At 40.1% G+C, this 25,889-nt stretch overlaps 1 protein-coding gene across 1 annotated transcript; it reads left to right on the forward strand.

Moving 5' to 3' along the window:
• Positions 1–6,225: 6,225 nt before the first annotated feature.
• LOC141656020 (uncharacterized) lies at positions 6,226–8,106 on the forward strand. The gene has a single exon (XM_074462986.1). The coding sequence runs from the start codon at positions 6,226–6,228 to the stop codon at positions 8,104–8,106; it is 1,881 nt and encodes a 626-aa protein (XP_074319087.1).
• The last annotated feature ends 17,783 nt before the right edge of the window (positions 8,107–25,889 follow it).

Below are 25,889 nucleotides of genomic sequence, written 5' to 3' on the forward strand. Positions count from 1 at the left end.
TTCCCGAGGGCCTTGTCCACATCCGGGCACGGTACTTCGTGTTGTGATGCGGGTATTTTCGCACTGCGGTGCGGTTGTTGGTGACGGTGTTGTGATGCCGTCACCGGTTGTGGTGGAGTAGGCGGGATGATTATGATACGAGTTTTCGAAAGTGCATACCAGTTATACATAGATTGTTTTTTTGTTTGCTGTTATTCTTTCTGAGTTTTGGTTGAACATGTAGACTATTGTTTTGTTTGTTGATGTTTCTTACCAGTTTCAGCTTGGGTGTGAGGGTGGAGTATGATATGGGAGAAAGTTGTGTATGTTTTGTTGTTGTGATGGTATAGTGATTTTCTGTTGATAGGGCACAGTTGTAAGAGGTTGTACAGAACATTTGACCTTGTTGTAGATGAGACATCTGTGCACATAGTCATGGCAAGTGATTCGTAGAACATGTGTGGTAATGATCTGAAAGCTGCAGGTGGTTTTAATCTTTCGTTGGGCCAGTGAGGGAAGGGTGTTTGGATTTAGTGTCTTGTTAAGTCATGTATGAGTTTTGCAGTGATGAAAGAAAAGAACTTGAGGATCTTGTGTGAGTGTACGTAACACGTGTGGATCATGAGTTATGCGTTTGGCGATAGAAGTTTTATATAGCCTATATAGAGAGGTATGTCATGTTGCGGTAATGTGGAAGAGTTGGAGTATTGGTTATGCTAAGGGTTTTGCGGTATTAGTTAGATAGGAGTGCAGAGTGAATTGAAGTATGAGAACTGTTTAAGTAAGAAAGCCTTGGAAATAGGAACAGTTATAGAAATGAGGTTATAGGCGGTTATCTTTGACATGTGGTGGTGATGAGGATGATGAGATGTTTTAACTAAGGATTTAGTATTAGTGAGTTACGAGGACGTAACATTTGTCTTAAGAGGAGTAGGATGCGATAAAAGTGAGTTTCATGGTTGTGCATGTTGTAAAATAATTGGAAGTAGAGTGTTAGCATAGCGTAAAGTAGGGATTTGTTTTGTGGTTGATGTTGTTAAAAGGCCATGGTCGTGCTTGTAGTAGTGTGAGGTTTAGGAGTTCGAGAGTTTTGATAGTGGCATGATGATGTTTATGAGGACGAAGTTCCTTTTAAGGGTGGTAGAATGTAACATTCCGTTTGATGTTAGGGGTATTTTGATATTGGTTTGGCTCTGGATGATGTATTACGGAGCTAGTTGGTAGTGTATGGAGTTAGTGTTGAGAGAGATATAATGGAGTCGATACGATACCGTGAGCCATGTTGTGGAGGTAGGAATATTTAGTGGAGTTGGTGTTACGAGTTCATGTTTGGGTTGGAGTTTTGTTTTGAGTTCTTAGTCACGTTGTTGTGTCTTGATCGAGTTAGTATATTTGTTTTTGATTATGGGTTGAACTTCGGGGACGAAGTTCTTTTTAAGGAGGGAAGACTGTAATACTCCGTATTTATGAGTCTTTGGGTACTCTATCGAGTAGGCCTTACTCTGTCGAGTAAGGGTGAGTTGCGTTTTAAAATAGTTTCTGACCTGTTGGGTACTCGATCGAGTAACTAGGATACTCGATCGAGTAAGGGGGCACTCGATCGAGTACCTTAGCTACTCGATCGAGTAGCCGGTTTACGGGGAGTTATTTCTCGAGTTTTGTTAATTATGCGATTAAGATATATAACCTTTTTCCGTCATCATTCTAAACACTTTTGCAAAACCTAATTTACTGTCAAAGAGAGAAAGCAAGTACGTTCATCATCTTAATCGCATTGTTAGCAAATCCCGGAGTTTGGAAGGTCGGTTTTCATCGTTGGTTATACCGTTGAGATCCTTGCGTCGAGGGTAAGATCTATGTACCCTTTTTATTGTCTTTCCTTTAAGTTGGTTAAACCCTAATCCAGGGATTTGGGGGTTTTTGAGTAGTTTGTGATTTGGTAGCATTTGTATATTGTATGATAGGAGGAGGTTTTGTAGAAGAAGCTTTTGGATACAGCTGTAGAGACCGTCTGATAGTTGTGCTTTCCAGGTAGGATTTCCTACTCAGTATTAGTCCCATAATGGGATGATTGTTGATGTGTTGAGAGTGATTGTTTGATATAGTAATTGTATTGTGACGGCTGTGATTGTGATTGTGATTGATTGTTCTCTGGTTCTCGAGATGCGTTCTCGGCTGAGTGGAGTCACTTGCGGGAGTGGCTTCACGCCCTAGTTTCGCCCTTCGTGGAACCCGCCACGGAAGGGGATGTGCACATTAATGGACAGGGTTATCGCTCGGTATGATGAGCGGGGCTTAGGTGGGAACAGCTGCGGTCCCCCACATGGCGGGGCTGGTCCAAAGGTGGACGATCGGTGATTGAGATTGTTGGGATTGGTGTGGTTGTGTGTGTGTGACAGTTAAGCCGTCTGTTTATCTTATTGTTGATATATGTATTGAATTGTGTGATTAGTACTGACCCGTTTAAATGTTTTAAAAACTGTGGTGATCCATTCGGGGTGGTGAGCGATTATTGAGCGGTATGATATGACGCGTATGGGATAGGCCGGATGAGTCATCACGTGGCGCTTAGAAGTCTTCCGCCGTGTCGACGATGTTTTATAGCTTTGATAGTTTTAGCAGTAGACCGTCTGAGAATCTTGTATTTCTTTTTATCAGTTTGGAATTGCTATGTAATCACTTTAAACCTTATTTACTTTTAAAGTTGTTTCGTTATTGTCTTATGAATATCATGCCTCGGGTAACCGAGATGGTGGCATCCTTATACCTGAGTGGTCCTGGTAAGGCACTTGGAGTGTGGGGGTGTTACAATAACTCCCCCTGATCATAGAACAAAGAGGTATAACTAATTTTGTAAAATGTTTCTTGTCATGTGAGCACACCTAAAAGTGGACCCTAAGGATGAATTGGGTATGTCCCGTCCCGGGTAGCAAAGTATTTGAAGACTCTGTGTCTGGGTCAAGGTGAAACTGGATTGGATATTTGGGATATGGAGGTTGGAAATAAGAGGCTTTGGTGAACAAATCTCTGGAGCTTTGATTTTGTGGAGCTACAGCTTGATGGGATTATGGCTTGTAATATGGCTTGGAAATGGAGTCTCCTGGCTTGATGTAGCCTGAGCACATGAAGGTAGGTTAATTGATGCGGGATCAAGTTTCCATGTCTTGGCTCTAAAGGATTGGTATACTTGACGAGTTTGAGAGGATTCTCAAAATTCCTAACTATCTCCTCGTAACGGTCTCGAGAAGGACTTAGGGTGTGTGATGGGTGAAAGGATAAGTGAGGGTGATAGCTGACCATCTTCATTCTATATAGACTTCAGCAATATTCCGTCCAGTATCTAATTTCAGGCTTGTACTTGATTCAGACTCAGATTCTTGGTCTAGAATATATCTTGGCTTTTGCTCAGATTCTTGATTCAGGTTTTTGAAGATAACTCTGACTTTGGATATCGACATTTGACTTGCTTGAGATCATGGCTCGTATCGTCTTGGATTTGCTTGCTACCATGGATTTGGGTTAGACTAGCATCTTTGGTGTGAATTGGGTTGGTCTTTAGTAAACAGGTTTTTTATTGTGGGGAATGAGCTTGCCTTCCGTCATGGATCGTTAACAAAGGAGATGGTCTGGATTCGTCCTAGAATCCCTTGAGATAGGCTCGTCCTAAACTGGGGTATAGTGAGGTTTTTATTACCAGGCATGGAATAGGTAAGGAAAATGAACATGGAGTTTCGGGCCCTCTACAACTTGGAATGGAACATCATTTAAGTGCACTCACATCGATTGACATGTGTTGTTCGTTTGTTTTAAAATGTCTCAAATCAATTCTCGTTGTCACAGGAAATAGGTAAAGGAAGATATACGATAGAATACGTGGATTGAAAAGTGTAATTTTATTGAAGTGAATAATGAATATATTTAACATAGACTCAAGAAGACATGTGACTCATGGGACAGCCCCAAGGTTGTCACTAGAAATGGAAATATTGACACGAAGAAAGACACTAGAACAATTATGGGATAGAAAGCCTAAGACTCGGACTCGGACTCGGACTTGGACTTTGACCTTGATCTCATATCTAGACTCCTAATCACCATTGTTATCTTCGGGGGATCCTCTTTCAGCATCTGGTAGCTTGAACATCCGATCTTGATCATTGAACGATTTAAGCACCCTGTCCTCGTTGTTTGGGGGTACTAGAAGGGTAAAGGCCCAGGAGACCTTCCTGTCTTTGAAGAGTAAGACACCCATGAGGGTCATTCTTTTCTCTTAAAGGACTGAGGGTCGATAACGATATCTTGCCGCGATTGAGCATATAGTGGATGGTATATTTGAGTTTGGAACATACTTCAGTGTCGTGTCCATTACCCCTATGGAATAAGCAATATTGAGAACCGTCCCAGAAGCGACCTCTTCTCTCGTACTTAGGGTCTGGGGTTGGACCGATCGGTTAGATCAGTCCTTTAGCAGAGAGTCTTTAAAAGGCGATCGTATAAGGCATGCCTAAATTGGAGAATGACCTTGGATGCTGAGTTCCTCTTTCTGGTGAAGGTTCTATAACCTTTACGTCGGTAATGTAGATTGTTTTATTGTTGGGTGTATATGTTGACGGTGAATCTCCTTGAATGACTTCATTGATACGAACAATCTCTGCTGATAGGTTTTCGATGGTTTTGATGGCACCTTTCAAATGAGAGGTGTAAACTGGGTGAAGACAGTCAATAACGTCCTCAACCGATGTTGCCTCCTTTGACTGGTCGGGTATTTGTGAATCAGTTTTCCTTATTTTCACCAAATGATTGGTGGGTCGTTCATCTTCTCGATCATCCGTGATGTTGAACTCCCTATAAGGTCGCTTAGTTTCTGCAGTAGGAGCTGAATCAGGGGTACCCAATTCTGATCAGGCCACAGTCCAAGTTCCAGCAACACCCAATGAACCACCCCCAACTCACCCAGTTAAGAGGTTCACCAGGTCTAGTTATCAGCTGCCTATATGACCGGCTGGAGCAGGCCTCAACTGAGAGTCCAAGCAAGGTCCTTAAGCATCCTACCAGCCATCCTAAAATGCAATGTAATTCAGCAGAAATTCGCAACAGGAAAGCAAGGCAATCACATGTTGGAGATAACGCATAAAGCAACATTTCCTTATTTGGTGAGGCATTTGTGAGGCTTCTTTAGAAGAGTTGTTGCAACTTTTCTATAAAGCCTGCCATAGGCAATAACAACAAGCCTTGACTTCAGCTAGACACCAAATAAATAGCAAACCGTGCACAAGAGGACAACTGATAGTGACAGCCTGCAATCATGCTTTATTTCAGTCTGTTTTACCCAATTGCTTTTTGTTTTCACTTGTTCACTTTAATTACCAGCTTGTAAGAAAATTTATGTTGTTTGTATTCATCTTAGATTAATTCTGGACCATTGGATGCTAGGGTTTCGAATTGTAATGCAAAGACAAGGCCTATATAAGGACCCGTGTCTCATCTGTTTTAGGCAGATTGTTTTTGAATGAAAATAGCCTTGAGACTTCTCTCATTTCTTTCAAACTTGTGTTAAACTGTAGTTTGGAAACCTGGCCTGATAATTAACCTATGAACTCTGTGGTTAATTGATCAAAGTCAGTTTGACATCATTAAATTAAACTTGTGCCCATCTGTGGTCCTTTTAATTGTGTTGAGCAAAGTTCAGCTTTAATCCTGTGTCAATCTGTGGATTTGAGTCTGAAATTTTTTAAGTTATAATCTTAAATTTCCTGTGAACTATCTGTGGCAGTTTAGGGTCTTAGCTATATCCTTGAGTCACTCAAACAAGTCACATTCTCAGTTGAATCAGTCTGTCTGCAAATCTCAGGATTTCAGGCTGTTTCAGGTAGCATAAAAAATACTTAGAGTTCTTCAAAATTCATGAAATTTGGCTCAGTCTCAGTTTACTATTCAAATTAAATTACCACAAATTTTCAGAATTTTTCAAGGTCTTTTGATATTTTAAAAGTATCCTGCAAGATCCAGTGCATTGTTGCCTATCCATAGGGATTAAACTGCAATCTTGGTAATCAGAGCTCAGGTTTAACACAATTCCACCTTTGTGTTAGTCTTGGGTTGAGAGAAGCTGTGAGATCATTATTCCTACCTACATTAAAAACACAAAAAACAACCATGAGTGAAGAGAGACTTGCTGGTATTAAAACCAGAATATAAACACTTGCAGGAAATGTAGACACACTACTCAATGCTGTTCATGTGGTGATGGAAAGGTTTCCAAACCATGATCCCAGGAGGCAACCACCTCCAAGAGGAAGAGGCAGAGGCATAAACTTCTTTATGGGAGCAGGGAGAGGACAACCACCACCTGGTTATGAGTCAGAGTCTAAGGAAAGCATCAGAACCCAAGAGGAGGCTTTTGAGCAAGCAGACAAGCATCTAAAGGTAGAAATTCCTGATTTTTCTGGTAGTCTTAATCCTGATGACTTACTAGAATGGATTAGGGATGTTGAAAAGATATTTGAATTCAAAAATTACAATGATTCTAAGGCTTTTAAAGTTGCTGTGTTGAAATTAAAGGGTTATGCATCACTGTTGTATGACAACCTTAAACAGCAGAGGTTAAGGGAAGGGAAAGAACCCATTAGATCTTGGTCTAAGCTTAAAAAGAAAATGCTGGATAAATTTGTTACCAAGGATTACACCCAGGATCTGTTCATTAAGTTTTCTAATCTTAGGCAGGATGAGAGACCTCTTGAGACCTATTTAAGAGAATTTGAACAACTAACCTTACAGTGTGAGATAAATGAGAAACCTGAACAAAGAATTGCTAGGTTCTTAGAAGGGCTTGATAAGAACATTGCTACTAAGGTTTGGTCTTATGATGATGTTGTAAACTTGGCACTCAGAGTGGAAAAAATGGGGAAATCTAAACCTACTACTCCTAAACCCAAACCTGTCTTTAGACCTTACACTGGTGTTAAAATTACTGAGACACCTAAACTAGTATCCCAAACTGGAGAAGACAAAGGAAAGGCACCCATGTTCCCTAAGTCCAACCCACCTCTGACCAAAGAAAAGATTAAATGCTTTCAATGCCAAGGGTATGGTCACTTTAGGAAGGACATTCCATCCAAGAGAGCATTGACAACAATGGAAGTAGAAGAGTGGGAAAAAGAGGGTTCAGTTGAGTATGAGGAGGAGCCAGTGAATGAGGAGACAACTCTTGAGGAGGAACCCAACCAGGAACAAGTCTTGGCTCACCCTGATACAGGCCATAGTCTTGTTTTATGGAGGGTGATGCACTCTCAACAAGCACCATTAGAGGAGGATCAGAGATCGCTCATTTTCAGGAGTAGATGTACTATTCAGGGAAGGGTATGCAATTTGATCATTGATGGGGGAAGCTGCACCAATGTGGCATCTATCACCATGGTTAATAAACTTAATCTTAGCACCCAGGAGCACCCCAACCCTTACAAACTCAGATGGTTAAACAAGGGAGCAGAAGTTAAGGTGGATAAACAATGCCTGGTTCCATTTTCAATTGGCAATGTTTATAAAGATGAGATCTTGTGTGATGTGGTCCCTATGGATGCTTGCCACCTACTGTTGGGTAGAACATGGGAATTTGATAAGAATTCTATCCACCAGGGAAGGAGCAATACCTATTCCTTCAAGCAAGGTAGCAAGAAGATCACATTGACCCCTCTACCACCTAATCAGAAGAACTATGAGAGTCCAAGTGTGACTGATGGACTCAATGGAGTCTTGTTTCTATCTGAAGCAGAAATGGTCAAGGAAATGCAGCAAGAGTGGCCTGTTCTATTCTTGCTGTCCAGGGAGATTCATAAGGATGGGGAGCATAAGCTGCCAGCAGATATTAGATCATTACTAGAACAATACCAGGATGTCTTCTCTACTGACTTGCCAAGTGGACTGCCCCCACTAAGAGGCATTGAGCACCAGATTGACCTTGTGCCAGGATCTGTACTCTCTAACAGGCCTGCATACAGGTGTGATCCTGATGCTAGAAGAGAATTACATAAGCAGATTGATGAGCTAATGAACAAGGGGTTTGTAAGAGAATCCCTGAGTCCCTGTGCTGTCCTAGCACTATTGGTACCTAAGAAGGATGGCACTTAGAGGATGTGTATTGACAGCAGAGCTATCAATAACATCACAGTCAAGTATAGGTTCCCTACACCTAGATTGGATGACATGCTAGATGAGTTAAGTGGTGCCAGAACCTTTTCTAAAATTGATCTTAGGCAAGGTTATCACCAAGTGAGAATCAGAGAAGGTGACGAGTGGAAGACTGCCTTCAAAACTAAGCAAGGGCTCTATGAGTGGTTGGTTATGCCATTTGGTTTATCAAATGCCCCCAACACTTTTATGAGATTAATGACAGAAGTGTTGAGACCTTGTTTGGGAAGGTTTGTTGTGGTATACTTTGATGATATCCTCATCTACCGCAAATCCACAGGAGAACATTTGAGCCATCTTGAGAAAGTGTTCCAGATCCTGAGAGGCAGCAAGTTGTTTGGAAAGTTAGAGAAATGTACCTTCTTGGCTTCTGAAATCAAGTTCTTAGGGTACATCATCTCTGGGAGGGGAATATCTGTGGATCAAGATAAGATTGATGCCATAAAATCTTGGCCAATCCCAAAGAGCATCACTGAAGTAAGGGGCTTCCATGGCCTTGCTTCCTTTTACAGAAGATTTATTAAGAACTTCAGTGCTGTTGCTGCCCCAATCACAGAGTGTATGAAGAAAGGAGAGTACAAATGGACTGAGAATGCTCAACAAGCATTCAACCTAATCAAGAGAATGCTGTGTGAGGCACCTGTTCTCAGGCTACCTGATTTCAACTACTTATTTGAGGTAAAATGTGATGCCAGTGGAGTTGGCATAGGAGCTGTACTAATTCAGGAAAGGAAGCCAGTGGCTTACTTTAGTGAGAAGCTGGGTGGAGCTAAACTGAGCTACTCCACTTATGACAAGGAGTTCTATGCAATTGTCAGAGCTCTTATGCATTGGAGTCATTATATTAAGCCAAAGCCTTTTGTGGTGCATTCAGATCATGAAGCTTTGAAATACATCAATGGCCAACACAAGCTGAATCACAGGCATGCTAAGTGGGTTAAGTTCTTACAATCCTTCACATTCTCAAGCAAGTACAAGGAGGGAAAGCAAAACATTGTTGCTGATGCACTGTCTAGGAGATATTCATTGTTGACAGTCATGGAACAGAAAGTTCTTGGGTTTGAGTTCATGAAAGAGCTGTACAAAGATGACCCTGATTTCTATGAGGATTGGTTAGCTCAAACAGAAGGAACTAAGGTTCAGGGAACTAAATTCCTGCTACAGAAGGGATTCCTGTTCTATAGGAACAAGCTATGTGTTCCAAGGGGTTCATACAGGGAACTATTGATCAAGGAAGTCCACTCCAGTGGTTTGGGAGGTCATTTTAGGGTCCAAAAGACTCTGGATATCTTACAGGAGCAGTTCTATTGGCCCAGAATGATGGGAGATGTCCAGATGACACTTAGGAAATGCTCCATCTGCCAGCAGGCTAAGGGCTCCTTCCAAGGAGGCCCTTACACCCCATTGCCAGTACCAAACAAACCCTGGGAGGATGTGAGCATGGATTTTTTCATAGCCTTACCAAGGACCTCAAGGGGGAATGACTTAGTGATGGTTGTAGTTGACATGTTCAGCAAAATTGTTCATTTCATAGCCTGTAAGAAAACTGAGGATGCTGTGAGTGTTGATGAGTTTTATTTCACTAATATTATCAAGCTACATGGGGTCCCTAAGACCATAGTCTCAGACAGGGATGTCAAGTTCATGAGTTATTTCTGGAAGACCTTGTGGAAGTTACTCCATACCAGGTTGCTGTTCAGTACATCACACCACCCACAGACAGATGGCCAGACTGAGGTCACTAACAAAACCTTGGGAAGAATATTAAGATGCATTGTTAGCAAGTCTTTGAAGGACTGGGATTTAAAACTACCACAAGCTGAGTTTGCTTTCAACAGGACTCCTGCATCTGCAACTGGTCACAGTCCATTTGAGGTGGTTTATGGGATCAATCCTCTGATGCCCTTAGATCTTTCAAGTGTACCTAAGGAAGAAATGAACTATGATGATAAGAAAAGGGTGGAACAGATGCTGAAGCTCCATGAAACTGTCAAGAAACAAATTGAAAGGGCCAATGACAGGTATAAGAAGCAGGCCAAGAGTCCTAAGCAGAAGAAAGAATTCATGCCAGGTGATCTTGTATGGATCCACTTAAGGAAGGAGAGGTTCCCTGCTAAGACGAAGAACAAGCTGATGCCTAGGGAAGAGGGTCCTTTTGAGGTCATTGAGAAAATTGGTCCAAATGCCTACAAGATAGACCTTCCTGGTGAGTATGGGGTACATGGCACATTCAATATAGGAGACCTGAGTCCTTACTATGGTGAGTCTGAAGATGAAGAGGGACCAGGCTTGAGGTCAAGCCCTTTTCAAGAAGGGGAGGGTGCAGCAGGAGCTGAATCAGGGGTACCCAATTCTGATCAGGCCACAGTCCAAGTTCCAGCAACACCCAATGAACCACCTCCAACTCACCCAGTTAAGAGGTTCACCAGGTCTAGTTATCAGCTGCCTATATGGCCGGCTGGAGCAGGCCTCAACTGAGAGTCCAAGCAAGGTCCCTAAGCATCCTACCAGCCATCCTAAAATGCAATGTAATTCAGCAGAAATTCGCAACATGAAAGCAAGGTAATCACATGTTGGAGATAAAGCATAAAGCAACATTTCCTTATTTGGTAAGGCATTTGTGAGGCTCTTTTAGAAGAGTTGCTGCAACTTTTTTATAAAGCCTGCCATAGGCAACAACAACAAGCCTTGACTTCAGCTAAACACCAAATAAACAGCAAACTGTGCACAAGAGGACAACTGATAGTGACAGCCTGCAACAATGCTTTAATTCAGTCTATTTTACCCAATTGCTTTTTGTTTTCACTTGTTCACTTTAATTACCAGCTTGTAAGATAATTTATGTTGTTTGTATTCATCTAAGATTAATTCTGGACCATTGGATGCTAGGGTTTTGAATTGTAATGCAAAGACAAGGCCTATATAAGGACCTGTGTCTCATCTGTTTCAGGCAGATTGTTTTTGAATGAAAATAGCCTTGAGACTTCTCTCATTTCTTTCAAACTTGTGTTAAAATGTAGTTTGGAAACCTGGCCTAATAATTAACCTGTGAACTCTGTGGTTAATTGATCAAAGTCAGTTTGGCATCATTAAATTGAACTTGTGTCCAGCTGTGGTTCCTTTTAATTGTGTTGAGCAAAGTTCAGCTTTAATCCTGTGTCAATCTGTGGATTTGAGTCTGAAATTTGTTAAGTTATAATCTTAAATTTCCTGTGAACTATCTGTGGAAGTTTAGGGTCTTAGCTATATCCTTGAGTCACTCAAACAAGTCACATTCTCAGTTGATCAGTCTGTCTGCAAATCTCAGGATTTCAGGCTGTTTCAGGTAGCATAAAAAATTCTTAGAGTTCTTACAAATTCATGAAATTTGGCTCAGTCTCAGTTTACTATTCAAATTAAATTACCACAAATTTTCAGAATTTTTCAAGGTCTTTTGATATTTTAAAAGTATCCTGCAAGATCCAGTGCATTGTTGCCTATCCATATGGATTACACTGCAGTTTCTGTATCCGAACTAGTTAGGAGCGAGACAGAAATCCTACCATCCTCAATCCCATCTTGTATGACATGCTTGAGTTTATAGCAATCTTCGGTATCATGTCCCTTACCTCTATGGTATTGACAATACGAATTGCCATCCCAAAAATTAGACTTCTTTTTTTGGGTCTTGGCTAGGCCTTATTGGTTAAAGAAAACCTAGAGAGGATAATTTGTTTAAGGCTAGGGCATAAGGTATACCTAGACTTGTCAATGACATGGGAGAGTTGTTAGGTTTCTTTGACGAAGGCTCCATGAGGTTGCCATTGTTGATTTTGATTCCTGGATGAGAAGAACTAGGAATAGATTGCTCACTTTTTGCTTTAGGACTATCAGGTTGAGGGTTTGCCTTGACAGTTTCCATCTTGAGAGGTTGGGCCTCAAGCTTCTTACCCATTTCAGCAAACTGGTTCTCCATGTTGGAAAGCCGAGAGTTTAGGTTATCAATGGCTCCCTCTAACTTGGAAAATTTATTATTGAAGGGAATGGAAAGCATGAGCATTCCACTTTGGATATCGTCGTCTTCGAGGATATTGATTTCTTTGTTATCATGAGGAGCGAGGAGGTGAGAACAATATAGGGATGATTCTTCATCATGTTTAGTGCTGCTAGACCCAAGAGGGTTGATCTTCTTGGCTTTCTCGACAGAAGGTGGCACTGGAAGCTTGCCCTCTTCGATCATATCTTGGATGGTGTGTTTCAATAGAAAACACTCTTCAATATCATGGCCTCTACCTTGATGATATAGGCAGTATTTGTTGCCCTTCCAGTGGTTCACCCGCTTCTCTAAAGGTGGATCCGGTGTCGGACCTATTGGATGTAGCTTACCTTGGGCAGAGAGTCTCTTCAAAGCATCGTCATAAGACATGCCTAAATCAGAAAGCATCCTTTGATGCCTCCCAGGTTTCCTTTCGGCGGTTTTCGGCTTTCTAGGGCGACAATTATTGTAAGATGCAAGCTTTGGGCGACCTAAACTAGAGGTTTCTCTAGGTGGCGTGTTCTTTTCCACTATTCCATTTTCAAGGGCGAGGACGCGAATGCTCAAATTTTCCACTGTAGCTTGAATTCGTAGGACCATGGCATAAATGTCTTGGAGAGACACGGTGATTATGGCTTGAGCTGCTTCGTGACTTTGCTGACTAACGGAACTTGCTGGATTCCTACTCGACAGAAATGACGCGCATTACAACTCGATTCGACATGGGATCACGCATACTAAGGCGATAAGCAACGAACACAGGAAGGGACAAGTAACTACGAGGATAAGATGAAAAATCTAGACGTCGACTTGTGAATTAATGAAATTTCGTGAGCGACTTCTCGTGTTTGAAATCACGGTGCTTGACTTTAAGTTAGACTCGAGTGTTGACTTTGACGGAGTGACCCTTATATGGCTGACCTTATTGACGGGATTGATGACACGTGTTGATTATAGGCTCGGGTATAAGTGTAGATACCCGAGGTGTGCTTATAGGTGTTAAGAAGACGACTGCATTTTAAGACGTTAGACCCAAATGTAAGGCCCATTGAGACTCGTGTGTTGAGCCCCGGGACGTGTCATTAGGAAGATTTTGAAAGCACGGCTTTGATAGAAAATGGGTTTGAAAGGTGAGCCCTATTAAGTCTTTTGTGTATGACTCGGGCACATGTGACATGAGGTGTCGGAAATGTTTAGATCCTAACTAAATTGGTGTAGGAGGCCCAACATGATGACGCTACGCCTTAGGACTTGACTTGAATTTGAAAAGACCCAAAATGTAAAGGAAGACGAGTTTATGACTCGATGGAGTTCCGACTAGGACATAGTCGGTTTGAATTTTGACTCTAACTTAGCACAATTGAATTTATACATTTACATTTATATCGTTTGAAAATATTTTTATTTAAAACGTTTTTTTTTTTATTTTGTTTTTTTTTCACTAAAAAAAAAGACTCGACTTGTGAAGTGGGTTTTGAAATGGGTTTGAGGCCCGAAGTTTGACTCGACATTTGGATAGAGTTTCGACTCAATTTGCGCTATTTTAGGCCACTTTTGAAATATTTACATTATGGAAAGGATTTTACTTTAAAAAAATTTCATCATGGTTTTGTTTACAAAATGGTGATCACGTATATGATACAAACACTCATACATTCATTATAACGGTATGCTGAGTGCATTTAAAGGGTTTTGGCTTAAAAAGGTGGGTTGCCATACCAAGCAATCAAACCCTCGTCTGTGGAGAGGTCAGTGCCGAACAAGTGTAAGGTCGGTTCCTAGTCCATTTCCTCGAGTAGTGAAAGCCCTTGATACAAACAAGAGTATGTACAACGGTATGGTTGACGTTAATCGCTATCTATCTTTAGGCCCAGATAATAATTTGGACTGTCCAGACGGGAGGATTGGTCGAACGGGTTGGGTTAAGCGTAGGAAGGCCGAATAAAACGACCTAAGAAGGTCGAGTAATGAAAACCGAGAACTGTCTCATATAAACGATTCCCTAACCTCGTTCAAGTTTCACCCTGGGTAACTGTAACACCCCCATTTATTTGGGAGCCTTTAGCTAGACATTCCCAAATAAATAGGACTGTTACCATCTCGGTTTCCCGAGGTAGTAGATAACAAAGTTCAACTCACCAAAGTACTTTAAATAGAAACTTTAGTGATTATATAAGTTTTACAATTTTAATCAACTAAAACTTAATATAAAAATAAATACAACTCGCAGCGGAAAATAAATAAGTGATATAACTATATATGTGATCTAGACTTCATCTACGGTTCCAAGTTTGGCTCTCATCCCAATGCTCCCAGGTCACTAATCTTTGGTACATCACAAATCACTCCCCATAAAACGGTTCACCGCAGGTGTTCACGAATACACAGTCAACCGCGAGGTTGAGTAGGAATAAATACTAACAACAAAAACATACGATAACAATCCAATTTCCTTTTTCATTGCACAACTCCCTGACAACGTGCTCCTTCTTTTACTACTCGTTACACTAATCATCCCACCAATCCCTGGCCGGGGCAGCCTCAACCCGAAGGTGAGTAAACACAAACTACATTACCAAAGGTAATGTCTGCGTCAACATATAGTTGAGTAATATCCACCAGATGGCCTGCAGACCAATCTGGGGCCCGCCTCGAGTAAATACGATAAAATATCGTCTGCCAGAATAAATCTGAAATACGTCACCCGAAGGCTCTTACACGACGTCTGCCAATATAACCTCAATAATATTCTACATCACCACGAAGGGATGTCTGCCAGTATTAAACTAAATAATCGATGCAATAACAGTAACCCCATCATAACTAATCCAACCAACATTTACAATATAATTCTCCCCTCCAACAATTTCAATGATATCAACCAACACAATTCTCATATGATCAATTCACTTTAATATAAATAATCCAACAAACATTATCGAGTAAAAGTTGAGTAGGATTTATCCCTACCTGGCAAGCAAGCACTTCAATTACGCAATCCAATAATTAAAGCTCACAAATCCGATTATAAACTCTTCACAATTTCTGTCACGTATATAATAATAACAATTACAACAATTATAATTACTAACTTTACTTATTTATTCATTTATTTATTCCTTTTATTTAATTATTCAAATTAATTATTTATTATAATTATTAAAGGTTTATGATAACTAAAAACCGGATTCAATTTCGAACCCGACTCACCCGAACTAATTAAACAATTTAAAACCCGCTCACAAAACAAACACACACCCCACTATACACCGTGTAAACCGTGTTCAACCTCCCCCCATAACCACCCTCCAAACCGACACCACACACCACCACAGCCACCAACCTAACTCGCCACCCCTAGCCTGCAACCCCACGCATCCAACTCGCCCCTAACCACCAGCTAAACCACCACCAACAACCCACAAACCCACGCCGTAACACACGACACCAACAGCATTCCCCTCAACCCGTGTCCCAAAACAAGCCGACCCCGACAACTACACCCTACCTTACCACCTCCAGCCACCACCATTGTCACCTTTGACCCACGATGGTTCCGTTGGTGGTACCGAATCCCCCGTACAGTCACAAACACGGCCACAAAGCTCGTCTTGAGACAGACGCGACAAACTCCTCTACTCTCCCCTGTTTACCGCCACCACCAACGCCAGCCGCCACCTACCGCCACGCCAACACCACCAAAGTGGTCGACTCAACCACCCCAACATAACCCCTCTATACCCAGGTCACGACATAGCTAATTAGGGGTTCAATTGCCCACTATAATCACCCACGACCTAACCCGCAATACCCCCCTGACCAGCCACCTTTAGCCGCCCCAAACACCACCCTGCCACGGTCAAAGACGGTCGGAATGGTCAGTCGAAACTTTGCGATCAATGTCGCTATAGGTCCAATTCCCGAGTCCTATGGTGGTCTATAGAAGTCATACTATCGATCTAAAGATGCTTGCATGAAAAGAATACAACCGATTTAAGATGAATAATTACCTCGAGTTGATTAATTGATTTATGTTAATTCCTTCTTCTTCCGTCTCCTAAAGCTCCTTCTTTTAATTTATGAATTATTTCTCAGATTTAAGGTGGTATTTATAGTGTAAGATTTAGAGAATACGAGGTCAATTAGGAAACTATGTAACTTACCTTATTCTAATTAGTATAGGAATTGTCATTATAATTATATCATTATTATTATCACATATTATTAACCTTACCATAACTATGATTTCCTCATATAATACTTACTAATTTATTATTGCCATAATTTTATTATTATTATTATAATTATAATTATCTTTATATATTATTATCTCCTTATTATATTATTATGAATTTCCCGATATAAATCCCGATTACACTCTTACCAATTAAATAAGTTTCGGCCCATAATAACAATAGCACACGGCCCAAAGCACAAATATTAGCCAAACCCAATTCCCAACTTGAATTATTAATTTATTATTTAATTAACGTCTTACTTGTATTTATTATTAGAAATGTCATTTAATCACTCATTAAATTACATAAATTATTCTTATAAATTATTATTAAATACGGAGTATTACAGTAACATGTAAGTGTATAATCCCCAGCGGAGTCGCCAAATTGTGGACATGGGCCACGGAGGTGCTAGGGAAAAGCGTTGCATTTGTGGAGTCACCAACAATTTTTATGGGAAATTGGAACTGTTCGAATACCTCGTGTCATGTCAAGACACAAAGTAGTGACACGAACACTAAGAACTCGTTACCCTTAGCATTCTATGTTTTGAATAACTCTCGTGGATGCCAATGAACACGGATATTCACAGAGATCATGAGTAAGGGGTGAGGGTACGTATTAGGAAGCTCTTTTACTGAACACCTCGTCCCTCCCGCCTCGATAGCGGCCTCTACTAATGATTAGGGAAATCGTTCATATTTGATATGTCGTCGATTATATGCATGCAATGCAACATACAATAGATTAATCCTAGCATGTGAATTAAACTAAGTCGGTGAACAAGTAATTAGCAAACAATGTGGTCGAAGTTGGAAGTTAAATTAATTACATGTGAATACAAGCACAGAAATTATACGATAAATGATAAATAAATTGCGATAAATAAAATTACAATAATTAAAATTACAATGAATTACAATGGATTAATTGATTTACGTCAAAAATACACTCAAGACGGAATTTTGGAGAAAAGAAAAGAAAATGGAAGAGTTGAAAATTAAAGTAACAAAAATAAGACAGATTAAGAGTGATATTATGGTTAACAGTCAATTAATTACGTAATTAAGGATTAGGTCAAAGCGAGAACGGAAGTTCAGGGACAGAACTTATCCCAGAACAGGCGCAACATTGCTGCGTCCCTTGGAAGAGGCGCAGCTATCACTGCGTCTGTTCCTGGGTTGAGTTCTGGCTGTGAAGTCAGAACCACGGATTGGTTAATTTTCGTTAGTGTGTTTAAAGATTTATTATCGATATTTGACTCGAGTGAAAGTGATTTAACATATTCATTACATATGAAGTCGTCATAAAAGCGATAAACACGAATTAAAACCGGTCAAAACTAGTCATGGACGAATTAAAACGAGTTAAAACTAATTAGGTTTAATTTGAAGGACGTAAACGAACTTGAAAGAACTGGAAATAAGCAATGGAAACATGTACAAAGGACGAATTCCAGAAACTTGATATGAACGAATCGAGTCTCTAAAATCCGGATTTGATTTAATGACGAAAACCCTCTAATATTAAATATTAGGGATTTAAGTCGTAAATAAAACATGATAATTAAAGGAATAATTAAAATTTATTTATGAATGAAGAAAAGAAAATAAAATAAGAAAGTAAAACGAAAGGAACGAAAACAACAGAAAAACCGAGGAAGAAGAAGAAGAGCAGAAACAGCGGCAGCCTCTGGAAGAGGCGCAGCAGATACTGCGACTCTTCGAGGAGGCGCATATGTTGATGCGTTTCTTCTTGACGTCTGTTTGCTGCTGATCGGTAAAAACGGTTTGATAATAGGGTTTTAGAAGTCGGTTTTAAACATACTTTTGACGTAAATCTTACAATAATGAGTACAAAAAATAAAATACAATAAAAAGATGGGATTTACACCCTCAAATTTATATGTTTGACGAAACGAGATTAACTAAGTTAACGTTTAGTGATTGCTCGACTCAAATGTATGAAGAAAGTGCCCTCGTTAGAGGATTTAGATTAAGTTGATTGATGTGTAGTGGTTAAATTGGTCGGTCATGCAACATGACTGGAACTCAAAATGATCTGAGCTTACGTGGTCGATTGATCAAGCACGTAGGCGTCGAAAGCTTAGAGCATGGTCTTAGAATGCAAAGGGAGAAGAGAAGGACGGACACTCGCGTGAAAAATATGTGGAACGAAGGTCCCTATTTATACTAAAAAATGTGAAGAGTTATGGAATTTTTTTTTTGGTAGAATGTAAGCATTCTCATTAAGCTCAAAAGAAGTATTACAAACTATCAAGAGAAGATTAAGTACATTAAATAAGGCCAACTAGAGTAAGCCACTCCCTATCTCTTACAGTTACATTACTCAAGTCTAACTGATGCACTTGCTCTTAATCATTTTCTGAATTTGATAAACCAAAGTCATCGGTCTCAACAGCTTGCCTTCAATTCTAGCCAAATTACGCTGCTGCCATATATGGTAGTAAACTGCCATGACAGCAGCCAGACAGGTACTCTTCTGAACTGGTCTCCACTTCCTGCGTCCAATCCAGATGATTGCATTTCCCCTAGGGGTAGGAAAGCACAACCACGAACATATCTCATGTAGGACTAATCTGCTGTATCTGCAATGCATAAGGAGATGACTAATGGTCTCCGTGTCTGTATCACAAATACAACATCTATCATCAGAACATATTCCAATCCTACATAGCTTATCCTTCACATTCAAAGCATTCCTGAAGACTAGCCAACACAGGAAACTATGCTTAGGGAGAGCTTTAGGATTCCAGATTAATTTAGCCCACCCCACTTTCTGCTCCATATGTCTGACCCAATTGTAGCCAGAACTTACACTATATCCTCTTTGATCAGCAAGCCACACACCATTATGGTAACCCCCTTTAAACAGTTCTTTTACCTTGCAAATAGCCTTCCAATTCCCACTCATGTGAGCTTTAGGAAGATAACTATCCCAAGCATGACCCTTCATATAAATTTGGTGAATCCACTTGACCCATAGACTATCCGGCTTGCTGAAAATCCACCAAACCAATTTCCCCACAGTGGCAATGTTCCAGTCAAGACTATACCTGATACCAAGACCACCTTCAGATTTAGGAGTACACACTTGTTCCCAACTAACCAGAGGAGCTCTCATATATACACTAGTGCCATCCCAAAGATAATTACGACATAGAGCATCAATCTTCCTTATAACACCTTTAGGGATGAGGAAAATATTAGCCCAATAGGAAAAAAGAGAGGTTAGCACTGACTGTACAATGATCAGTCTACCTGCATAAGAAATTTTCCTAGCACCAAAAGTTCTAATCTTCTCAATGATTTTCTCAATCAAAGTCTGGCAGTCTTTCTTACCCAACCTTCCAGCAGTAACAGGTACCCCTAAATATTTAAAAGGGACCTTCCCTTCAACACAACCAGAGAGACTAATTAGATGCTCCTTCATAGGACTAGGGACACCACTAAAGTGTATATTAGATTTGTGCTTGTTCATGTGAAGACCTGAGGCTGCAGAAAAAGTAGCAAAGGATCTTAGCAACACCAAGACAGACTGATCATCACCCCTAGAGAAGAGTAAGAGATCATCTGCAAACATGAGATGTTGCAGTCTCAACTTTCCACATAAAGAGTGAAATTTAAAATCCAGAACCTCAGTAGTGAAATGGAGGATTCTAGAACAATATTCCATGGCAATAGTGAAGAGGAGGGGTGAAAGAGGGTCCCCCTGCCTCAGGCCTTTTTTGCCAGGAAACATGCCAAATGGCTCCCCATTTAGTACCAAAGAGTAGGATGCAGTAGCCACGCATTCCATAATCAATTGAGTGAACTGAGGAGGGAAATGTAGGGCAATTAACATCTGATGTAAAAAATTCCAGTTCACAGAGTCATACGCCTTTTTAAGGTCCACTTTCAGCATGCATCTAGGGGATACAGAGTTTCTATTATAAAGCCTGATAAGATCCTGACCGACCAAAATATTCTCTATGATATTCCCCCCCCCCCCCCCTTAATAAACCCCCCTTGATTAGGACTAATTATATGGGGTAGCACTCTGGACAGTCTGGAACAAAGTAACTTAGAGATGAACTTGTACACAACATTGCAGCAAGATATGGGCCTGAATTGAGTGACATCCTCAGGTAAGTCTACTTTTGGAATGAGGCTAACCAAAGTGTGGTTAACCTGTTTAAGCAGCTTGCCATGATGGAAGAAATCCTTAACTACACTGCAAAGCTCATCCCCAACCACACTCCATGCATCTTTAAAGAAAGCACTGGTATAACCATCCGGACCAAGAGCTTTAGTAGCAGGGATTTGCCACAGTAGCTTTAATCTCAGCATTGGTCACTGGTTCAAGCAGCATATGATGATGTTCCTCAGTAAATAAAGGACCCCTCTTCACAACCTGGGCATTAATTGGTGTAAGAGTCTCATTCTTCCCCAGCAGGTTCTGATAAAAGGATAAGAAAGGCTGCTGAATTTGTAATGGATCAGTATGGCACACCCCATGGTCATCAAGGATCCTGAACACCTTATTCTTCTCATGTCTTCCTTTCATATAAATGTGAAAAATTCTTGAATTATTATCTCCTTCTTTAAGCCAGATAGCCTTGGATTTTTGCAAGAGGAAGCTTTCAGAAGCCTTCTGTAATTCCACAAAGTCCTTTGCAGCTGCAATCTCAATCTCAATTAATTCACTATTTTGAGGATCAGCTCTCAGTTGATTTTGAATATCTTCCAAGTGTTGCCAAGCTCTCATAGCATTATTCTCCACATCATCAAAAAGTTCTTTATTAAGCATTTTTAACGGTTGCTTCAACATCTTGAGTTTTTTAACAAGCTTATACATGGGAGTGCCATAAACCCTAACATCCCAGGCCTGTTGAACACAAGGAATGAACTGATCTACTTCACTCCACATGTTGAAGTATTTAAAACATCTTTTATTTCTGTCTGTCATTACTAGTTTGCTGAATAATACAAGGTGTATGATCATAATACCCCTCCACATGGAAAAAGGCATAATAATCAGGACGTTGCACTAGCCAAGCATGATTGACTAGAGCCCTATCCAGACGACTATACACTCTGGAATATGCATCCTGCTTATTATTCCAGGTGAAATATGACCCAGTAGTTGCTATATCCACCACATTACAGTGATCCAAACACGTCTGAAAATCATTCATTTCCTCCTCAGTGGACATTCCCCCTAATCTTTCACAAGGTCTGAGCACAGTGTTAAAGTCCCCACAAATGAGCCAAGGACCATGGATATGATTATGAAACTCACACAATCTTCCCCATAAACACTTTCTCTCCTAAACTCCATTAAATGCATATACCATAGTAAGATGAAACGCTGACTTAGTACTTAGTTCCTGGACTAATACATGAATATATTGTGCCCCATACTCCAGAAACTGAATCTGATACAAACTAGGTTTCCAAAGAAGCCAAACTCTACCACCAGTGTGCCATTGAGAATTGGTAGAGACACACCAACCATCACATATATTTTGTCTAATTTTATTTAGAGATGAAGGTTTCACCTTCGTCTCAAGGAGGCCAAATAATCCAATATTATGCTGATGCAAAAACCATTTGATATGTTTCTGTTTAGATGGATTATTTAACCCCCTGACGTTCCAAAAGCCAATCATTGGGACAACCCCCCACCAGGGGGGGTAGCTGCCTTAGTGGTGCCTATGCCAACCTTTGGAGTTGCATTATTTAAAGCTTCCAAGAAAGTATGGTTACCAAATTTGTTCAGTGTACTCCCCTGATCAATCAACTCCTGCCTGCTTAACCTGATCACAGCCGTAGCAGGAGTGGCAATTTTATAGGTACCATTGCTATTCCAAGGTGTCTGATCTTTGTTTGGTCGAGCCATTGGAGTCTGGCTAGCACCACTACTAGATGGAATACTAGTAGGCTTGGGTGTAAACACCCTAGGAGTAGGCTTAGAAGAAGGGGCCTTTCTGGTTTCCTTGACCTGTGCTACCACCTTTGGTTTCCACACCTGAGCTACCCTCTGCCGAGGCTGTTGCTTTTTCTTCCTCACATAGGCCTTATCAACATGCCCAATACCACCACAAGCCTGGCAGAGAACAAGATGCCATTCATACTCAACTTTAATGGTAACAACCTGAGATTCCTCATCTGAAAATAGGCAGAAACGAGCTGGAGAAGGGGCGCAGCAGCTGCTGCGATCCTTCCAAGAGGCAGAGCATCTGCTGCATCATTTCCCCAGAGGTTTCCTCCTGCGGAAGAATGATTTATGCGTTTCTTTTATGGAATTGCAGTGGATCTCTACTTCCTTATTCCTTAAAATAAGATTTACGCGATATATTTTACCAAAAAGATATAAAATTAAATTATGGAATAAATATCTGGAATATTCTAGAGCATTCCGACTTGGCATTTTAAACGGTTTCTTAGAAAATGAAGCAGTTTTTGACTCGGACTCCAAATGAACTCTAATTACTGTCAAAACAACCGTATCGGTGCGTAGATGACGACCAAGGGGTAGACATAAGTATTTGAGCTATCACTTGACGATAAACTTACGGATTATCATAAATCGTTCCGTGTATCATGCGGCCCAATCATCACTGGGTGGTTGGCGGAAGGTGTGGAAATGAGGTATCTACAGTCTAGTTGTATTGGAGACTATTATATAAATCACATACAAATAAGCTAAATTAGATCAACCTCTCGCATAAACATAAATTAAATGATAGAAGTAATTATTAAGAATACACTTACTTTTATCGTGACAAAAGTTGGACTTGATGCTCCAATTGCTTGAAACACACTAATTCATAAATATATATAGGAAAATATAATTAGCATTTGACTCAGTAATACTGATGGGACATTAAAAGGAGCCTCGTCTTCAAAGGTCATACAATAACAATTGACATCATAATGTAAGGTTGTAAACTTACTCAGTCATCATCTTTACAAATTTCTCACTGGGACTATGTCCGCAAGAGTCAATCCAGTACACTATGCCTTTTTTCACATTGATTGCCGTTAGCAGCCAATGCTTGCTATGAAATATTGAAAATTGAACTGTTAGTTCATATACATGCATGTAAGCGTGTTAATGAATGAATAGAATCGTGATTCATTATAATAAAGTACTATACATACTGATTCTAATTGTATGGGGCAAACCATAGACTTTTGGGCGTCATCAACCGTTTAGCAATTTTATCGACGTACTCTCTGTATTTGTATCCAATCGACTTGTGAGAGAACAATTCAGGTGACACGAATCCGTAGTCATGGGAAACATAGTTCCCCTCGGCGATGTGTGTACACAGGTGCCTATTACGTCAAATGGAACGAAGAATGTTATTTTCATTGATGATTTAAATAAACATCACTATTCGTAAAACCAAATGCCAAGTTTTAATTAAAAAACTTACTTCATCCAAATTACAATGTGCATAGCATCTAACTCGTCAAGGTCGAGAAACTGACACAGTGATTCCCCATCTATAAGAACAGTTGTACCTTCTGTGGACATGGGCCACGGGGGTGCTTGGGACAAGCGTTTGCATTTGTGGAGTTGCCACCAATTTTTATGGGAAATTAGAACCGTTCGAATACCTCGTGTCATGCCAAGACACAAAGTAGTGACATGAACACTAAGAACTCGTTACCCTTAGCATTCTATGTCTAAAATGACTCTCACAGATGCCAATGAACACGGATGTTCACAAAGATCTGGAGTAAGGGGTGAGGGTACGTATTAGGAAGCTCTTTATTCGAGCACCTAATCCCACCCGCCTCGATAGCGGCCTCTACTAATGATTAGGGAAATCGTTCGTATTTGATATACTGCCGATTATATACAAGCAATGCAACATCCAACATTTTAATCCTAGCATGTGAAAATTAACTAAGTCGATGAACACGTATTTAGCATTTATTAATGTCGAATTAGAGTTTAGAATTGGTTACATGTGAAAAACAAATAAATACATCATCCATAATTAAATATAAGATATAACGATAATTAAAATTACAATGAATTACAATGATTTAATTGATTTATGTCAAAAATATACTTAAGACAGAGGATTTGAGGAAAATAAAGAAAAATAAATAAGGTTGGAAAATATGGACAGATTAAGGGTGATATTACAGCTAATAGTCAATTAATGACGTAATTAAAGGATTACTTCAAAGCAAGAACGGAAATTCACAGACAGAACTCATCCTAGAACAGGAGCAACATTGCTGCGTCCCTTGGAAGAGGCGCAGTTATCACTGCGTCTGTTCCTGGGTTGAGTTCTGGCTGTGAAGTCAGAGCTGCGGGTAGTTAATATTGTTTGGTATGTTTAATGATTGATTATCGATATTTGACTCAAGCGAAGGTGATTTAACATGTTAATTACATAAAAAACCGTCATAAAAGCGATAAACCCCAATTGAATCCGATTAAAATGAGTTAAAGACGAATTAAAACGGGTTGAAACTAATTAGGTTTACATACGAAGGCGGAAATGATTTGAAAGACGTAATAAACTAGAAATAAGCAATGAAAATATGTACAAAGGACGAATTCCAGAAACTTGATATGAACAAATCGAGTCTCTAAAATCCGGGTTTGATTTAATGACGAAAACCCGCAAATATTGAATTATAAGGGATTTAAGTCGAGAATAAAGCGTGATAATTAAAAGGAATGTATTAAAATTTATTTATATATGAAGAAAAGGAAAGAAAATAAGAAAGGTAAAACAAAAGAAACGAAACAATAGAGAACCGATGAGGAAGAAGAAGAGCAGGAGCAGCGGCAGCCCCTGGAAGTGGCGCAGCAGGTGCTGCGACCCTTCGAAGAGGCGCAACTATTGTTGCGGTTCTTCTCGACATCTGGTAAATGCTGCTTCATAAAAACAGTTTGAAACTTGACTTTTGAAAATGGTTTGAGTATATTTATGATATAAATTCATACATAAATTAAATACGGAAAATAAATAAATAAAATTGGGATTTTACACCCTCAGACTTACATGTTAGCTTCGCGAGATTTAACTAGATCGGTTTTTAGTGGTAACTCGACTCGAACTTTAATGCAAATATGAAAGTGCCCTTGAAAAAGGAATTAAAAGATTGATTAATTAATTATGTTTGGTCAAATTGGTCGGTCATGCAAACGTGACTGGTACTCAGAATGATCTGAGCTTACGTGGTCGATTGATCAAGCACGTAGGCATCGAAAGCTTAGAGTAAGGTCTAGAATGCAAAGAGAGAAGAGAAGGGCGGACACTCGCGTGAAAAATATGTGAGGGAAAGACCTCTATTTATACTAAACACACGGAGGAATTATGGTAAGGGTAGAATATGGAAAGGAATAGGAAAGAAAGATCCGGAAATAACCGACTTAGTTGAAACACGGAAACTTGGACGAAAAGAAAGCCTTGAGAAAAGGTGCAGCAGGTGCTG

Source organism: Silene latifolia, chromosome 1 (genome assembly GCF_048544455.1).
Source record: "Silene latifolia isolate original U9 population chromosome 1, ASM4854445v1, whole genome shotgun sequence".
Lineage (NCBI taxonomy): Eukaryota > Viridiplantae > Streptophyta > Magnoliopsida > Caryophyllales > Caryophyllaceae > Silene > Silene latifolia.